This window comes from Pseudorasbora parva, chromosome 6 (assembly GCF_024679245.1).
Source record: "Pseudorasbora parva isolate DD20220531a chromosome 6, ASM2467924v1, whole genome shotgun sequence".
Taxonomy (NCBI): Eukaryota; Metazoa; Chordata; class Actinopteri; order Cypriniformes; family Gobionidae; genus Pseudorasbora; species Pseudorasbora parva.
The window spans coordinates 34330267-34350532 of record NC_090177.1 but is presented as its reverse complement, the minus strand read 5'-3'; the positions used below and the strand labels follow the sequence as shown (position 1 = coordinate 34350532).

General features: G+C 38.0%; 1 protein-coding gene across 4 annotated transcripts in view; it reads left to right on the top strand.

The window, feature by feature from the left end:
- The first annotated feature begins 2481 nt into the window (after window positions 1-2481).
- Window positions 2482-20266, top strand: part of uckl1b (uridine-cytidine kinase 1-like 1b) — a 41507-nt gene continuing 23722 nt past the window's right edge. For 2 of the 4 annotated variants that reach the window (XM_067446763.1, XM_067446764.1), the window contains exons 1-2: window positions 2482-2602; window positions 19601-19794. In XM_067446763.1, the coding sequence (XP_067302864.1) occupies window positions 2529-2602; window positions 19601-19794 (268 nt within the window). In that variant the 5' untranslated portion in view covers window positions 2482-2528. Of the gene's footprint in view, window positions 2603-9521; window positions 9873-19600; window positions 19795-20266 lie in introns of those variants that run through there. The other 2 variants (XM_067446765.1, XM_067446766.1) reach the window with 2 other exon arrangements.

The following is a 20266-nucleotide window of genomic DNA, read 5'->3' as shown; positions in this document are numbered from 1 at the left end:
TGATGTCATCCTACAGTTGTTGAGTGACATTCGAATGAGTTGGCGGTCAGTCCGGTCAGTGGAGAGTCGTTTTCGCCCTCTGCCGGTCTGTAGCTTTGTTGTCCCAAATGTCTGCTGCTTGACCTTGTTCTTATGAACCGTCTGGAAGCAACCCGACGCTCACTGTATCCCTCTGCCAGTAAAGCCAGAATTGAACCCTTCTTTTCCTCACTCAAAACTTTCCTTTTCAGCTTTTTTGGCATGGTCAATAGTTATTTTTTTATTCCAATTACTTTTGAGGTATACTACTAGCACTGTTTTTGCCATCCTGCTTGTCCTATTGCAAGAGGATAGTGATGACAACAGAAGAGTTTTTTATATTTGTCCTTATTAAATATGATTTGGTTCAGGTGCTCACCTAATCAAGTATAAAGAGGGCTGCCCGTGTTGGAATTCAACAGACATTTTAATGGAATGGCTTCCATACTTGTAGAGATGCTGATTTAAGAACAAATTGCAACAAATTGGTTTCTTAATTTTTTCCAGAGCTATATATTTGACCATGTGACGTCACAGATTCCAAAAAACTCAATTTCTGGAGCTTGATTAAATAAATGCTTTGTTTATAACGAGGAGAAAGTTCTTATATGTCAAAAGATGTCATGACCCCTTTAAGCAAAATATAACTTCTTTCATTTGATCTTCAACATTGACATGTTCTTCAAAGGTTTCGTGAGATTTTCCTTATAAATGTTCTTGTTCTCTTGAGAGAACATTGCAGTAGAGGACAAGGCAACCTATGTATCATAGATAGGAGCTAAATGTTGAAATTTCTGATTATGTTGTCTTTAAACCGTCACTGAGCTGGTGTAATGTTACCATCTTAAGTCCATGAAACCAACTAATTTAAAATAGACAAGCGATACGCTTTGAGTTTCGCCCAGTAGAATGAATGTTTCTCAGTGGAAGTTCAGTTGTCACACGATATTGCTCGATTTGCCATCTCATGTTAAATGACACGGAAGATGGCCTGTAGTTTCCGCTAGGAATATTGTGCGTGGCTTTAATTACCCGTCTTCCTAGATTATGTGGCGTACACACATGCAGACGTTTGTACGATCATGACATTGCAACAGATTTCTTTGAAAATTACAGCAATATCTTGCAGTCGAAAGCACTACTGCAACGTTAACTATGATTTCCAAAGCTTCTCGCGAACTGTATTCGCTTTCTTTTGCTTGTTTGCTTCTTTCTTTGTGACATAGTTGCTTTAAACTATTTGAATATGATCCTGCGCTTTTCTATACAGGTCGAAGTACATGTTGAAAATGTCCTTTTGTCAAAAACGCTATACGCAGTGTGTGTGTGAGCGTGCGTGCGTGTGTGTGTGTGTGCGCGTGAGCATGAATGTGTGTAGGTGTGTGTTTCTGTATTTAGTGCACTTGTAATCCCATGAAATAGGCTTGAATATGGAGTGTCGGTAGAGATTTTGGTGAAGTTGATTGTGTGCTGTGGAATTTTGTACTAAGGGGGTCTGTAGAAAGTGGACCCCCCTACCAGTTTTTAAAAATCATTCTTTTCATTACTTCAACTTTTGTGTGAAATGAGGATTTCAGAAGTTAGAATTTGACCCATCAGTGTTCTGATGAAGAACATCCTCGAAGAAGTTTACAGACAAAAGTCATCGTGATCGATTTGAAGTCATTCGGAGCAGGGCGGCCGTGTCCTGTGGTCCCGGTGGTCCCGGTGGAGGGGGCACATCCCAACGGCCCTGGTCTGAGGTACAAAAAGATGTTCCAAAATGACAAAAGAGTACATTTTATTCAGATACAACTGTTGATTATATTAAAACTTATCAAGTAATAGACAAAATGTTCCTTTATTCCTTTAAAGTTTTTAACTAGGTTGGCAAGAGTTCTGAATATAAACTGTTATTCTCTCTCTTTTTCCCCTGGTGTATTAACTGTGCATTAATACCCCTCAAATAATTAATAAATTGTTGAGAAAGATTTGACTGGCTGAATTGTTTTCTTATGTTTGGATGAAGGAAATGTTACCTCAAAATCATTAAGGGAAAAATATGATTTATAAAATAATAATCTAACTATGACTAACTATGAACCTGATTGATTTGATGTGATACATAATAATTATACACAGTACACAACACACGTATTATGTAAACACAAACTTTTATTTTATAGGCCTATGCGATTAATAGATTGCCCCGTACTAAAATATATAACATTAATGTGGCCTATTATGAATCTTGCTTAGAGAAAATGCAGTTATTTAAGATGTTTTCCCATCGGGTTGTGTATTTTTTAGTAAAAATTTACATACAATGAATCCAGTACAGCAAATGCTAGCCTTCAATGATGTTTATCTAAACTTATCCCATAAAATATACGTTACAATTTACATTCTGGGATTTGTAGTTCCGCTGCGCTGAAGACATGCGCGACCATATGAAACATAAAACTACATATCCATGCAGCATTAGCTAGAGTCGCACTCGCAACAGCTGATTGTCAAAAAGGAAACTAACAATGTCTGCCGTGTGCGGAGACGGGAGGGTCTCAGCGATGGAGTGTGGAGAAAAATCATCTCTGCGCTGCACAAGGTACGTTTTAAGAGCTTTGCTGCCTAACCTCTTAGCTAGTGCGTTTCCTGTGCTCATGCGTAGTGAACATTGTATGGAAACGATGAGCGCTTGAGCGCACAGTGGCTGTCGCGTGCGTCTCGCGTGTTTCTGCAACACGCGCGTTGATCATATGTCTCTGGTGATATTAATAAACGCCTCATAAACTAACAAGACGTGTGAAGACTTGTAGGTAACGTTGTGAAATTGACCCCGTTTCCTCGTTTTGTTTCAGTCTGTGTTGTCTTTATACGCCTGGTTCTGCTTAAACCGTCTTGTCAGTAAATGTGTGTTTAAATAACTTACTGCTCCACCTTACACTTGGTGTATGACATTGCAGCACATGGTGCGGTGATCTCACAAGTGTCTGACGGGACTCAACTATGCACCATCACCGTTATTTTTCACCATTTTCAGCCACTCCTTATTATTATATGTAATTAAACTAACGTTACTTAACTTGCCGAACAACATTTGTGAACGACACCTACTGTCGCTTAATCACATATGGTTGAGTTGTATTTAAAGCTAATTATAGAGCAACTACATTATAAAGTAACAAAACAATTTTAAGTAGTTTATGCTATATTATGTGACAGTGCAATTTTATTATTATAGTTTATATTTATCAAGCTAATCTCCGCTCTGCAGCGCAGCGGGCTGCCGCACAAGGGCGCGCTCGTCTAACGCTTTGACATCACTACGAGCACAGGTCACGTGACTGTGCCTTCACACATATCACAGAATTATATTGACTATATAATATGTCTTCTCTTTGCACACATCCAGCCGCTGTTGGGAATTTTTTTTTCCATGCGTGTTTAGAAAGAGGAAGTCTTGACATCTGGGAGTGAAATCTAAGAGGAAACCCTCTGGAGGATAAAATGTTTAATAGGTTTATTGTACAAAGAATAATGCAGTATGTGCTCCATTACATCCATACTGTGGTTCACCTTTTCTGGCGTTTGAATATACTTATTTTAGGGTTCTATATATTATACACTTGATCAAAAGTGACGGTGAAGTCATTTATAATGTTACTAATGATTTCTATTTCGGTTAAATTATGTTTATTTGAACATTTGAGCCTAAATAACTGGAGTAATGATGCTGAAAATACAGCTTTTTTTAGGATTTGTGTGTATACAGCTGTATTATTGTTGTCATCTTTTTGGTGGATTCTAATAGCAAGTTTGCACATGTTCAACTTTCTGTAGCCTATTATTATATTTTAAAGGCACTATATGTCATTTTCGCTACTAGAGGTCGCTTATTCAAAACAAATGCGTAGCTTGATGCCGTTGTTGTCTTAACCTCTACAGTGGGTGGAAAAAAATCCCACTGGATTCAGGTAGAAATTATATTCATGGATGAGCTGATGTATTAAAGATTTATTAACGCTACTGTAGTATGAAGCAGGGTGGAAGCAGATCAAGGCCGCTAGAGCGATTGATAATGAGAGACGAGTGCGGCACGTGGCTCGCGAGCAGTTGAGCTGCTTCTTTCGCTCATGTGTATGTGCGGTAATGCAGCGCTTCATATTAGATACATTTGAGTGTGTTGAAAGTTATGTTATAATGCTACTCTGTGTTCACTCTGCGGCCTACTATGAGACACTTCACACTGCAGTGAGCTAGAGTGATATTAGACATGGTAAAACATAGTACTCGTGGTAAATCATGAAAACAGGATTAAAAAATAAGACTAACTCTGTTGAGCTTAGGGTTGGGTACCGAAACCCGGTGCCAATATGTATGTACCAGACCGAATCAAAACGCAGATTTCGGTTCCTCATTTAAGCTCAAATGTGCTTGGCTGGCACTGAGCCAGAGACCAACGCGCTCGGCACTCGTCACATATCACAACTATTCAGTGTTTTCAACCTCATCATGTTTATTTTAGGTTTTAGACATTTAAATGCACATAAATCTAGCAAAAAATACACACTGATGTCTATGGAAGCGGCAATAACAATCCTTTCAGACAGTTATGATTTGACTTAACTAAGTTAAGTCAAATCATATGTGTCATATAATGTGTCTTATTTATATCAAATACACATTATATAGTTAAAGGGTTACTTCAGCGATTAGCATATGGCTTGGTATCAGTAGAAACCCTGGAGTATATTTGAATGATCGTTACCTCAACTCTCATCATGAGAGCTCATCAGCTCATTTATGACGTGACGTAACGTGATGTAATCTGACTCCTGCAGGTAGTGCTGTGAGACTCACACAGCGACTCGATCATTATATTGAACAGACACGTTCACTATTTAATTGTAGTGTCTGTTCTCTAACTCAGTCACAGTGATCCAGTAGCGGTGGCTTTGGGAATGGCCTCACAGGGCAGCAAAGCATTCTGGGAATTGTAGTCTTTCATCCCCATGTGACAAAAATACATTTTCTGTCTTTTCTCAGTTTAGAAAGCACCAAATTCAAAAATGATTTCACATTTCTACTACATTAATGACCCAGTATTCACGGGTCAACACCATAGACCGTAAAAAAATATGGACGACTCGACATCATCCGTTTCCGCTTGCCATATTTGAAGCTTTCAGGCAGCCTTGCACGGCGCGGACATCTTGGGACCGAGTCTGCGCAGTAGCGATTTCGGGACCGGAGTTGCGCAGTAGAGCGCAGGAAGTAGAGCAGGAAGTACAGTCGCGATATCAAAAGCCCGCCTACACTCTCGCAGATGCAGAACAATTAATAATGTTGGTGTGAAATAAACAGTTATGGAAATGTAGAAATTAAAGCTAAAGCTCTAATCTGCTCCCAAAAATTTCGAAAAAAGTCCGTTAGTGCCTCAGTGACAACTTCACTCACAGAAGCCGTCAGTCTTAGCTGTCAATCATGACGTCACACCCCCCGTTTTTATAGCATCAAATAACTAACTCAAACTAAACTTATTTTTAAAACGAACACCTGAAATGAAATCATCGTGATGATAACTGCCTTCAGTGACATAAACTAACTTTGGGGAAAACATTTTTGAAGTGTAATTTTATTATTTAATTTGCCTCGCGTCCATTAGAAAACACAGAGGGGCGGCTATACTGGGACCGGTCACCGGGGGGCGATCGAGGCGCGAAAGCTTCAGTAAATGAGAGGGAGACTGCAGGCTTGGTCAACACACATTCACGTACACCTATTTTGAAAATCAGAATATCAGATAGTTAATGACATAGTTAACAAGTTTGTGTATTTTGAATAATTAAAAAAAATAAAAACGGAATAAAATCGATGGCCTACATCTGTGATACAGCGCTCAGTGACTGCTGCTGTGTGCCATGAGAGAAGCACGGCGCGTTGCCATGGAAACAATAAGGCATGCGTTCTAAAATATTTAGCCAGAGAATATGGTCAAATTTTGGCACAAAAAAAAATGCTGAACTGAAGCTGGTTTGTTGCAGACCAAGAGTACAGACTACTTTGCTGTTATTAGTACTGTAACTTATTTAGTGTTAAATTAGGCCTATTGTAGTTGGGTAAGGTTTTACTGTGAATTTAAGTAAATGTGTTGTGTTTTGTATTTATTTCAATGACAAAATCCTCCCTCACATCTCCCCCTCCCCCCTATTGACAGAAATGAGAGAGGGAGGGGGAGATGTGAGGGAGGATTTTTCAGGCGGGACTTTTTACTGCACCGAGTCGAAGTACTCTCAGAAGAGTCATGCTATTCCGCCATACATTATAGTTCTGCTTTTAAATACGCTTAGAAAAGCGCCACATTTTATTTTTTGTCACCATACTTGGTCGTTCATCTATTGGTGTAACTGTATTTAAATAGGGGAAACGTGGAGGTATTTGGTACTTCTAACTTGATCTCTGTTTGGTACCATAGTGAACACGAAGGTCCACACGAAGCCAGTAGGGGTGTGCACGAATATTCAAATAGTCGAATATTCGATCTGTAATTAACATTCGAAAACTAAAAATACTATTCGAATTTTATTTTGTTAATTGGCTGGCAGTAAATGCAGTTGTAGCAGATATCAAGTGGTACCCTCAGGACAGAAGGACAGCCAAACATGGATGAGATGAAGGATGTACATTTATTTACTTTAAAGAAAAACTAGGTTGGAGCAAAATTAGAAAACACACACACTGGAAGGCCTACTGTCTCACTCCGCACTTCCCCGTCTGCATTCACAGTCAGACTGAGCGCGAACGCTTAAAGGGGAAGCGATAACGCATCCTAAGGTGCGCCACTAATTAAGGCCCCACCTACAACAAATGGTAGGAACTCCCGACTGGAACCATTGAAAATTAAACATAAATAACAATGAAAGGGTAACATTACGTTGTGATGAAGTTAAAACATTTACAAAAATATTTCTTTCAACACAAATAAGGTAAGGTAAAATAAAATAATAAAAGTAGGATGACATAAAATAAAAAGTCACAAGCAACTGGCTACACAGTGCATCCATGAGAAATCCCTCTAAATCTCGCAGTTATAACTCAATCCACTGGGTGGCGTTGTGGAGCAGGTTAATAAGTTAAGTGCATTTGATCACAATGTCGTCGTCTGCCTCGCAATGTTTGGAATTAACGTTACTTCGATGAAAATTGAAAATGCTGTTACAAAATGGAGTTACTTTTGATGAAATCAATTACTGAAACTGAGTTATAATAATATCACCACCACAAACGAGAATCACATGAAATCCAAACACCAGTGGGATGAGCTATCACTGCTCAGGAGTGCAGGTAAGCTCATCTGTACCCCGAGTGAGAGTGAGATAACTTATGATAGCAAAATGATCTCGAGACAAATGCTTCCTTTAAAGTTCTTTGAGGGTTTATGTAGTTGTATCCCTTAACTCTATCACCATGCTGGACGTAGTGTGATACGGATTGGCTGTACACACAAAATATACAGATTGGCTGTACACTCGAAAGCGGAAGATGGTCGTTTTCAGATTTATCCACTTTGGGACCCGGTTTCAAAAAATATGGGATTCATGCTTCCAAAACACCGGATCCGTGAGGATGAAACGCTGATACCGTACAAAATGTATACGTATACAGCTAAACGCGTCTCCGTTAGGGTGACCACCTGCTAATAAGCCCACGGGGGGACAAGGGGTATGTTTCTGAGGGACAATGTAGGACACTGCCTGGCGCGGCGGTGCCCCCACCCCACGGGCAGACTCACTGATAGTGGTTTGCCCATTTCTAGCACATAGCACCTTACATGATATTAATAATGCCCTATTCCCCTAAACATATGTAGTTGCTGATGTATGCTCTTGAATAGGCCAACCAATGTGTTTTTTTCTTTTCTAAATAATGATTCATCATATTTTGAACATTCAATGAGTTGACAGATGCACTTCCACTTAAGATTTACTTTAAGTTTATGAAAGTACAATTTATTCACTTAAATTGTAGTTGCTCAACATCACAGGAACAGTTAAAAAAAATATCTTAAGTCACAACTCCAGAGGTTCATGGAAAGAGAAGGGGGAGGAAGGATGGTGAACTCGCATGTCTCTTTTTAATTGATGATGGATTGATGAAGTTGGAAAGCGCGCATCTAAAAGTTCCTTCCCAGTGTGTCGTGGTATGCCCGTACGTGCGCGGTCATGACAACAAAGTTGACAACCTAGTCAGCAGTTCAACTGAGGAGGGGTGGGTGTGGCAACAGTAGCGTGCTGAACTGTCGAGTAATGGTCGTTTGACTCCCTGGGCTTCTTCGAGGATATAAATCGACCAGATATTTTTGATCAAGCGTTGGTTATGCGTGACAAGGTCTCAATTTGCGGGACGCATGAATTCGGCTTTGCGGTGCGCGCACGCGGTGAAGTATCCCTTTAAAGCGTCTTTGTTGTTTCCATGGTTTCTACAGCATAACCCCTCCCCCCTCCCCCACATAAACCAAATTGAGGGTAACCCTGTTATGATGTCATTGATAGGCAACGCACAGACATACTCCGTGTCCTGGTTAAAATCGCTTATTTCTCTGGATTAAAATATTCTAGGAAACAGTTGGGATAATGTAAGCACACAATTCAATAAAGTATATAAAATCGTTCTAGTGGTTTTTGGCTTTTTTAATAAAACAAACTTACATATTGTTACTTTTTAATGATCAATTATTAAAACGCTACCGTAACACTTAAACATCGAATTAGTTTCATTCAGTTCAGATGCTGGCTATTACAGGGATAATTCACCCAAAAATTTAAATTCTGCCACGTTGATCCAAACCTGTATGAGTTTCTTTGTTCTGTTGAACACAAAAGAAGACATTTGAAGTAAGCAAACAGTTGTCGGTAGCCACTGACTTCCATAGTATTTAAAAAAAATATATATGTGGAGGTCAATGAGGCCTGTCAACTGTTATCTTAACTAATGTCTTCTTTTGTCTTCAACAGAAGAAAGAAACTCATACAGGTTTGGAACGACGTGGGCGAGTATGACCGTATTTTCATTTTCGGGTGAACTATCCCTTTAAGGGTCCTTACACACAGTAACGTCCGTATGTGTATTTTTGTTAGCTAATTATATGTGATAGTGGGTTTCATCATGATGTTTTTGAGGGGTGTCCCGGGAGGGGGAGCAGGTGGAGAGACGTCCCAGAGGACGGACCTGTTGATAAGGTGATCGCAGAGCCCTTGGGTGTAATGAAGAGAGTGCACAGACCTGCGCCTCACGTCAGCCGCTCCCCGCTCCACAGACTGGCCTGATTTGTTTATGTTCCGAGCCTAGGAAAACAATTCAAAATCACTGCTCGCCCTGTCAGTCACAGCCTGTCTGAGTGTCACGGACAGATGAGCTGCCCCGTAAGAGGCCAGCGAGGGGGGTGTGTGCTCTGCGTGTTTCCAACCTGCTGCTATTAATACCACCCGCCTAACATAATCTGCGGGATAGGTTATCCTCTTACGTTTGTTGGCAGGGTCCATAGTAGCATGTTAGGGCGAGAGAAAGGTTTGTCTTGAATGGCCCAGTAACGCTAGTGACAGGTCAAACAAAACAGACGTAGAAAGCACAGTTTTGTTTTCCTCCCCTCTGCTTCACTTTCGTTTTTCCTCCTGTTCTCTCGCTCTGCTCGGCTTGCCAGAGGGCAGGCGCACCGAGCGCCCGCGCATGTGTACGTCCCGGCGGTTTTATTAGCGCTGATCTTTCTCTGGAGCTCTCATCTCATCTGTGTGCCTCTGTCCGCCCATCATGAACACACACCCAGCGTACTCCGGAGCCAGGATCTCAGGCTGCTGGGCTCTTAGGTCAGACAGAAGGTAAGCATGTCAACTCAGTGATTTAGGTTTTTATTTTGTTATGCTGCTCATAGCATCTTTTTCTCCATCCTCAGGTGTGTTGGACGCTCTTGAGTTGTTTGTTACATGTTAAATGCAGCTGTCGCTGACAGGACTCTTTACTCGCTATGTTTTGACAAGCAAATTTGCATCAGTTTTAAGTATTTGCTGAAATCCCCAGTTGGCACATCCTGTCAGGTTTTGATTAGTTTGATGTCTTGGTCACAATTTATAGCCTCATGAATTGGCTAAAAAAAAATTATAATTAGGTGAAGCTTTATTTTACAGTGTCCTTGTTACGTATGTTACATTTATTTACCATAGTAATAACAGTAAATTATGAATAATTGCATGCAACAAACCTTAACCCTACCCTAATCCTATACACTGTGAATAAAAATGTTTTTTGTGTGTGTGTGTTGGTTTAACTTAAAAAAGTAAGTAACCTGGTTGCCTTAATTTTGAGTTTATTGAAATTAAAAATTTGAGTTGATACAATGAAGGAAATTTGTTAAATTAATAGAAACTCAAAATATTTTTGTATCTGAACCACATAAAAATGTGATAAATCATGAAAATAGCACTATTTGGCATGTTTCACTGCATCATCAGAAATAAAACACACACAATTACCCAATATGCTTACAAAATCTTTTAATAATATTTTAATAAAGGTTGTCGAATCTCAAAAAAATGTCATTGTATTAACTCAAAATTTTAATTTCAATGAACTTAAAATTAAGGCAACCAGGTAACTTTTTTTCTAAATATTTTTTTACAGTGTAGTAAGAACATGTAGTTGATTATTATTACTCCATGGTTAAATATATAATTACACTGTAACATAAAAAAGTGTTACCTTTATTTTAAGGTGACATTGTTACATTGTTCTCACTCAAATAAGTGATATTAATTAACTCCAAGTATATAGGGCTATGTTTAATGTTAGTTGCTTGTAATTGTGTAGAGTTTACTGTTATTACTGTAGTAAGTACATAGTGTTAATGATAATTGTCTGGCACAATGTGTTGATGTTGTGTTGCAGAACATTTGTGCTGTTATTGAGGTGGGATACAGGTGAGGTAGGACAGGTTTGGTGATATGTAATCACCTTATAGATGTAATCACAGAAATGAATTACAGATGTAATCACATGCAGGAATTATTTGTACACTTTATTTTACAGTGCCCTTGTTACATGTACTTTACTATAGTAATAACAGTAAATTACATATAATTACATGCAACTAACCCTCAACCAAACCCTAATCCTTAACTGTATGGTAAGTACATGCAGTTAATTAATATCACTCAGTACTTAAATGTATAATTACGCTGTAACAATGACACTAAAATGTTACCTTTGTTTTAAGGTGACATTGCTCAAATAAGTACGGAATATTATTAATGGACTACATGTATAGAGTTACAGTTAGGGTTTGGTTTAGAGTTAGTTACTTGTAATAGACTCGCTGTAAACGAACGCCGCTTACGTATTTCCGGTAGAATCTCAGACAGCGACTTCACTTCCGTATAGCGCTGTAAGTGTACTAGCAGCAAAGCTCTTTCCTGACATAAATTGCAAACAAAAATAATTATCCAAGTATTTTCCAGATGAGTGTTGTTATAAATATAAAATTATATAATATATATAATGTCATTCTAGTTATTGCTTCCTGAAAGTTTACATATTAACAGTGGAAGATGGTAGTTTTGCCTAACATTACTGTGTCTCGTTGTAGAAAGGGTCCATTACTTACCTTATTCTGGTAGAATGTCTACTTTGTTTCAGCTCAGCGACCTTAATAAAAGCATGGTCAAAACATTGAAGAGTAAACACTAGTGGCAGTCTGCATTTATCCCCGCGGGTTTTTTATCCTTGGCTATTCCTCAGTGCGTTTACACCCTTCACAACAATATAAAATAACAGCACAATATTGATTAAAATAATATTTAGTGGAGAAATTGTGGGTAGATTTTCATTTATTTGTACACATGTAGATAATGTAAACATGCAAATATAAATCGCTTTATCTGCATTTTTTGCTAATGTTACATACAGTAAACCATGTTCACGTTTGCCATCTTACAGTCAGTTCTGAAAATCAGTGTCCTTACAAATGCTCTGAACAGCGTCAGTGGAGAAAGGCATAGTGTGTCATGACATTGTAATATATACAATCCACCTTCTTTGCTAAATCTTACCTGATTTTTCATATCAACAGAAAAATATACTGGGATAACCTGGATAACTCATAACTGGGTAATGATTTGCTAAAGCCCGCCCACATTTTGATGTGACAAACCGGCAAATTCAAATCACGTTTTTTTTCTTCTTTTTTTCTTCACTGCAGTTAAAAAAGAAAGAAAAGAACAAACCGGTACTGTGTCAACATATGAATTTGCACACATTTGGGGCCTATTGCACAAAACTAGGATAAGGGATTAAGCCGGGATATCTTGGTGATCTTGTAATTTTTATGCAAAATTTAGTACACAGCTGTCATGTAAACATACCCTGAAGGCAAACTCATACCAAGAACGATAAGGATAAAGAAAGATAACTGTATATTAGCGGATACATTGAGCCAGGATCACCAAAATATCCCGGCTTAATCCCTTATCCTAGTATTGTGCAATAGGCCCCTGGTCTTAAATCAAATGAAAAACACCGCATAGACATACACACAACATGAAAAACTTAAATATTTTCACTACAGTGGATCTTGACTTTAAGCATTAGTACATAGTAGTTAAAGACATTTAAAATAAAGTGAGATCAATGCAGCTGCTTTTACAAGCAAATTTCCAGCAGTTTTATGTATCTGCTGAAAACCTCAGCATGCGATTGGCACATCCTGTCAGGTTTTGATTTGCGGTTTCATTTTATGAGACATTTTACATTGAAAAGGTTTTATTAGTGAACTGCCCAGTGGTGCGTTCGCATACTGTCCCTGAGTGAACTTGCGATGCGAACCAGAAGTTGCTGATGCGCTGTTGTTGAGTTTTTTTAGTGTGAGTGTTTTTTTAAAGGGACAGTTCACCCAAAAATGAAATTATCCTATTATTCATCCTCATGTTGTTCCGGACACATTTGACTTTGTTTCTTCCGTGATACACAAAAGCAGATGTTTTGAAGAATGCCCACGCTGCTCTATTGTATGTAACGGTATGAAATTTGGTAACACTTTATATTAGACTTGTTTTTAATGTTAAAACTAGCAAAACACTGCAACAATATGTATAATTTGAAACTTGCCATACATATGGCTTAGATATACATTTTAACAAATCAAAATCACCAGTCAGGACTTCTATTGCAAACAGTCAAGAAATAATTAATAACCAAGTGGTACATCAAACAAGTGTCTCTAGAAAAAATATATATTAGATAATTGATATATCAGTGTAGTGAATTATGAGCATGTGCATTGAAAAAAACGGATGCATGGCTTACAAGTAATTATAACAATAATATAAATCTAACTATAACTTTTCTTATAATACAGAATAGGTCTTAATGAGTCTTTATAAATATATTTATATTATAGTAATACTCATAAATAAGTATAAATGGGCCTATAATTCATTATAAACAAGGACTTCATAGAAAGTGTTGCCCTTTTTTATGAATTTTGACAATGCATGTAAAATTGTGCGATCATCAAATCGCAATGGTTGTGATGTTAGTATATCATTTATAGTCTGACCCTCTGCATGTTTGAGAGTAAAGAGAGAAAATAAATATTTATTTTCAGTTTCAGTTCTTAGTAAATGCTACTCTGAGTGTGCTGCGTGTTTAAGTTGCTTGTGCCAACCATCTTCCCAAATTCGTAATGAGAATTGTTTACAAATCTGTTGTTAACAAGAAAAGTGTTACGGTCTCCCTGTTTTTTTTTGTTGTTGTTTTTTTTTTTGCCAAATTAAAAGCTTAATTTTACTGTTCTAAAATACTGATACTAATTATTAGCAATAATAAAAAATTATAGTAACAGTTATATTACTACTTTTATTTTAACATTATGATTATTATTTTATATTTTTTAAGTTATTGCAATAGTAAGATATTTCTTTATAAATTGAATGAATATATGATTATTGCAGGATTTAATTGCATTACTAAAACAGGTTAAAAACAATGAACAAACATCAGTTTGTGTTCTTAATAACAAGTTTTATTAACTTTTTTTCAAATAACAAAAAAAAAAAAACCTTGAACAATGAACACAATCAAAACATTTTCAACCAATATATCTTTGTTTATATCTTTTCATGTTTTAGTTCAGAAAAAACAAACATTCAAAGAATAAACATAATTGGGGGAAAAACGCCATCTTTAAGCATTTGGTGTTTGCAAACACAAAGCACATACAATAAAATAAATGGCTTTTTGAAAACATTTTTTTTTTTTTAAATACTTGACCTTTATTCCACACCGCTGTCTCCACTGTCCTTTGAACGGCTTGTTTGCTTCCTGCTTCTATGAAGCCCATCCCTCCGAAAAACGCAATGGTCTTAGTTTGTTTAGATGGCCAAATGCCATGCCAACCCAGGAAGAAGCTCGTTGTAGTCCAAACCGGCCGTTTTTGTAGGCAATAAACTGCCATAGCTTTAAAAGACAATATCCCCGTTTGCATTGAACTTTCAGCGCTGTAACTTTGCAGATACGGTTTATGCTCAAGCAGCAACAGTACACACTAACTAAAGTTACAAAAGTCAAATCGCATGCAACCACCCCTTTAATATAATTTAACATATTCAATTAAATATTAATGGGGGGTGGGGAGTTAATGGACTTTTTATTTAAAGTAGTAAGCAATTAAATAATTTAAGGATTTAAAGGAATAAAGGAAAAATATAGAGAAAAGGTAAAACTGGAATATATTTATAAAGCAACCATTCTTGCTATTTTCAAATGTTCTTTTTATTTTTAATCTTCGCACACTCTTATATGTCAAAAATGTTATTTGTTAAAGGGGGGGTGAAACACTCAGTTTCAGTCAGTGTTATGTCAATCTTGAGTACCTATAGAGTAGCATTGCATCCTGCATATCTCCGAAAAGTCTTTATTTTTTTAATAATTATATAAGAAAGATGCGCTGTTCCGAGTCTTTCCGAAAAAAGCCGAGCGGGTGGGGGCGTGTCGTGTGAGCGGAGCTAAATAATGACGTGTGCTCGCTGCTGCTATGTTGAGTCGAGTGCGTCGTAAAGCTGTGTCATCCCTAACAGCGGGAAAAAAACTTTATTCAAAATAAAAATATGGCTTTTAATCAGATACAGCCATACATCTATGATCCGGAATCAGACCCAGAGGCTGCAGTTGAACAGGAGCAGCAGCAAAAACGACTAGAGCAGGACGTCTCTATGTGGTACAAGTTATACACTAACTATATAATATGCTTAGCGGCTTGTGTTATTTACATATTTATACTTGAATTATATCGTCGTATTTTTGTCTTTGAAGGTGTACATGTGGGAAGTGCAGTTGTGCACGTGTGTTTGTGTGTTTACGCGTGGTTTGTGTAGACAATTGCAACGTTAGTAAGCGGACTGGTTTTGCACGGCAGGTTAAGTTAGTGTTTACATAGAAAGACACGGAATAGTAGCGCATTTGAATGAAGAAGCGCGCTTATTTAGTTCAACATATTTCCCCCCTCTTTGTGTATTGTTGTTTGGAGTGCTTTTACAATACACAAACATAAAGTTACACATATAGTGGCCAGCTAAACAAATGTACACGCACTACACATCGCATGCTCCATTGATCAATTAACTATACGTGATCATGTTTGGGCTACTTGATGAGCATTGGCAAAAACACAGACATTTGAAGCACTCTTACTCACAGCTTGCGGTTCTAACGTTAGGACCTTTATCGTTGGGACTGCTCCATCCTTCAGCATTAGGCGATTGGAAAATCTGGCGTCAAGCTGGGCCTTGTTTATGAAACAGTCGGCACCGAAATGCAGCGAACAGATATAAACATTCGCGCAACTCAGTTGCTGATCCGGAAAAGCAAATTACATCCACTGTTGCCTTAACGCGGGGGTTTTGGGGAATCTGTGCAGGACTGTCTTGGTCTGGCAACCAAAAACGCACTTTTTTGGTGACATTGTTATGTGCACATCACCTGTGCAGCATCCTACGAGCCAGCGCTTTAATGGGGGTAGCCTGTTACTTTCGCTCTCTCCCTCTCTCTCTCTCTCTCACGCGCTTCCGGTAGAATTGTCCGTAAGGCCCATACAAGGAAATTCCGCCCCCATTAACGTCAAAGGGGACGCATGATCTCAAAAAACTTGCCGAAACTTATGACTAACCGGAAGTAGTATTTTTGACAAAGAAATACTCCTATCAAACGTCCACCTTAACTTTTGAAACTTTGTCTATGTTTAGTATGGGATTCCAAGTCTTTAACAGTGTAAAAAGGATCAGTATGCATGAAACAGCATTTCACCCCCCCTTTAATGTTTCTTGCTGGCACATAATCTGTTAAGAATGACACGACTCGTGTAAATGATAACCTATATTTTCATTCCAAAAGTGATAAAGTTTGACTAAGTAAAAAGTTTGCTTTGCTGGATATTACGCTCATTTAACTCATCTATTGTAAAATAGTTGTAAGTAGCTAAATATTTCATATTTTACATCTTACCCCTTTTCTCTTTCACTGTTAACCGAAGTGTCCCCGAAGTGAACAGTGAAGCCATTTGATTTGATTTGATTGGTCTTCTCAATCATTTTCAAATCGATGAAAGCTGTTAGACAGCTGAGGCAGACCAGCCTGAAAATGTAACTTAGAAAACATTCGTCATCCTAAAAAACAAACGGAGCTGAGTGTAATGGAGTCCTGCAGTCCAACATCAAGAATATCCAATACTGGAGAGACAGTTTGACCTGTTGTAAATGTCCCCGACTTACACACTGTCAGAAAATAAAGGTACATTTCTGTCACTGGGGCGGTACCCTATAAGGTACAAAACTTCAAAGGTACTAATTACTAATTCGCACTCTTAAAGTACTAATATGTAGCTTTTAAGGTACTATGTGCCATTTAGGGGTGAGTAAGGTACAAAGATAAGGTACCTTTTCACTTTGGAAACCTTAGGGTACCGCCTCAGTGACAGCACTGCACCTTTTTTTCTGAGAGTGCATATAGTATTTGTTTTTCGGTTTGTATTTATGTTGAAGTTCACATTTCAATCTTTAGATATATTATCATGTCTCTAAGGGCAATTATACGCTGAGTTTCGATTCATTTTTGTGACATGCTCCAGTCCACAGGGACTGAGACGACAGAGTGCATCCTGTTTGTTTTCTATATTTTACAAAAGCAAATGTTTTGTTGTTATTGTGAGTGTACACAAGTAAAAGACCCTTTACAGTTTCGAATGATGTATTCCTCCACACAAACACTTTGATATGCGCCTAGTAATAGCATGCATTTATCTAGGTTTAACATTAGAGCGAGTGGTCAAGGAAAGTTGCTACTTCCATGTTTCAAATTATAATTCACATTTGAGGTCGATGGATGGTAGTAGTGTGGATGGATGGATGATAGGTTGAAGTGGCTAGTGCTAAACAGATTTTCACTGATAATTCACTTCCTTTGTACAGATATTTTGCTATATAGAAGCAAGAAAGCCATACAGTAAATGATTACAGACTGTCATTTTTGATTTCCTTTAAGAGAGAGAGACTTTGGCAGACTTTAAAAAAAAAAATGCAGCCTGTTTTTTTTCCCAGTGGTTTATGAAAATGCAAGGGCAGAGTCCACCGTTAGCCGTCTTTATCACTTATCACACTTATATTGTAGAAGGGCAGATAAACTAGAAAGCCAAGATGATTTCTGTTCACACAAACAGAAACTCAGAGGCATACTCTGCATAGAGATCGTTTTTTGCCTGGTAAACCTGCTTTATTCTAGTTTTACCAGTTGTAGTTGCACATGGACAGTAGACTTTGTGGGTTAAATGAGGTGTGTAAGCATGTTTAGGTATTACGCAGTCATGCACCACTTGATCTGACTGGCTTTTTAAACAAACAGTTGTAGGTGTTTAATTGAGAGTAGGTGTTTGGTAGTATTTTGGATAATGGATAAGTACATGGACACATATCTTGCGGACCGTTTGCGTTCTCGCCTGCTTCGGTAAGTATTTTTCTCTAAAATGTTTTTGGTGCACATGAGCTCCACAGTAAACTTTCCTTCGCTGTGACGCACTGCAGTGAGTCTTGTGTAGGTGTCCACCAATTTTATTTTAATTTTAGAGAGAGAGAGAGTGAGGAAATTAAGTATTTAAGTATTTGAACACCATGCCATTTTGCAAGTTCGTACATTTTGCCATTTTGTACAAATGTATATGTACATTTGCGATATTTCAATAATTTTGATATATTGCACAGCCCTACAATACACACACACACACACACACACACACACACACACACACGTATATATATCAATATCAAAATTATTGAAATATCACAAATGTACAATATCGCAATATGCATATTGCAACAGCACGCAATATTTGAATGATTTTAAAATGTTACTTCAATATTGTGAAAAGTGTACTGGGCACGACTGTTACTTATGACTCCTTGCAGTCTTGCGCTGTCTGCTATCTGACACACACAGCGAAACGTGTGCACATCCATGCATTATGTCTTAAAGTGACAGACGGCTAATACAGTAAACCGGCCGCTGTTTGTCAAACAACAGAAGAATAAGAGAAAATCACTGTGCTCTTGGCTGAATAACATTTGTAGCTTTATTATGTATCTGTTTATATTTAATTCATATGAAGACTACTGTTTTTATTTTCTATTTTTAATAACAAAGATAATAATGATAAAACTAATCATCCACCCGTAGTTTAGGAGTCTTCGTTTACCTGCATGTTCTTGATGTTAAGGTTTAAGTTGATATAACTATATAAGTCAACCAAGGAGTTTTTGGTATCTAAATATTTGCATTACAATTTTTTGTTTGTTTAGATTGATGTTAAAATTATATTGTCAGATTAATACCTACATTTCCCTTGATTAAATAAAAATCATTAATGCCCAGGTGCTGCACTTTCACATTTTTCACCCATCCAGCCACAGCTATAGATTTATTCCATCTCTCTCTTTCTTTCTCTCTCATATTTAACTGGGTTTGAAACAGTTTACACGGGTATACCGGGCGAGATGAAACAGTTTACACGGCTATACCGGGCGAGATGGATTCAGAGAATTTGGTAGTGACGTAGGTGGCATCTATGAATTGCTTGTCACTGTAAAGTTGACGCTGCATCATGTCTGGTTAGGACACGGTGTTAGTTTGAACCTAGGCCCTTAGGGTTATCGTTAAACATGCCGTGCTACCACTGGCTATAATTATGTTTTCATTTATTATTAACAATGGAGTGTTTGTTCAGAACTAAATGAGGTTAGTTGCTTTGTTTCAGCTGAACTGGCATGAGCAATTTATAAAATTTATTAGACATGACAACGTGACATTCCAGTTTTCTCAGTTTCGTTAAACATGGTGATGTGCTACATTTACAGCTGACATATTTATAATAGTAATATGGGGATGCTGTTTGTCTCAGAGGCTACAAAATGTACGATACTACTTTTATCAGATCTTAACACATTTGTGATCAGGAAGTCAGAATTGATGCAGCAGGAAGTGGCTTCTGCTCACCATATGTTCCTCTTTTCAACAGTGGCAGTGGGGAAGACTCTCTGGACAGGCTCCTCCCCTCTGTCAACACCAGCCTGTCGCCACGGAAACGAACCACCAGCCAATGCAAATCGGAGCCCCCGCTGCTGCGGACCAGTAAGAGGACCATCTACACAGCCGGACGCCCACCGTGGTACAATGAACACGGGACCCAGTCCAAAGAAGCTTTTGTTATTGGTCAGTAAAGTAAAGCGCTCCAGGGGAAAACATCCATTGGATTATTCACGCTGTGCTTAACCCCGGGTTATCATCGTTCTAAACCCAGCATTTAATTTAGAAGCGGGTTAGTGCTGCATTTTACCCGGGGGGTTTGAAGCCCTGATCTGGAACAGGGTCTGCTTTTGTGCTGTTAACCCTGTATTGTGGTGCTAAACTTGCACTGTGTGAAATCATGCGGTGTTAAAATGTAATGACTAGATGCTTAGCAACAGACAACCAATCCCTTGCCTCATATTCACAGGATTTACACTTACAGAAACACTGCATGTGGAATAAACTGTACATTTTGTATCAACATTTGAGAGGAAAATGTCAAATGGTGACAGAAAACACGATTACAGTTTAACTCTTAACTTTAAGTCTGAAAAGTTTTATCTTATAAAATCTTATCTTTAATCTTATCAAACTTCACAACAATGCAAACAAGAAC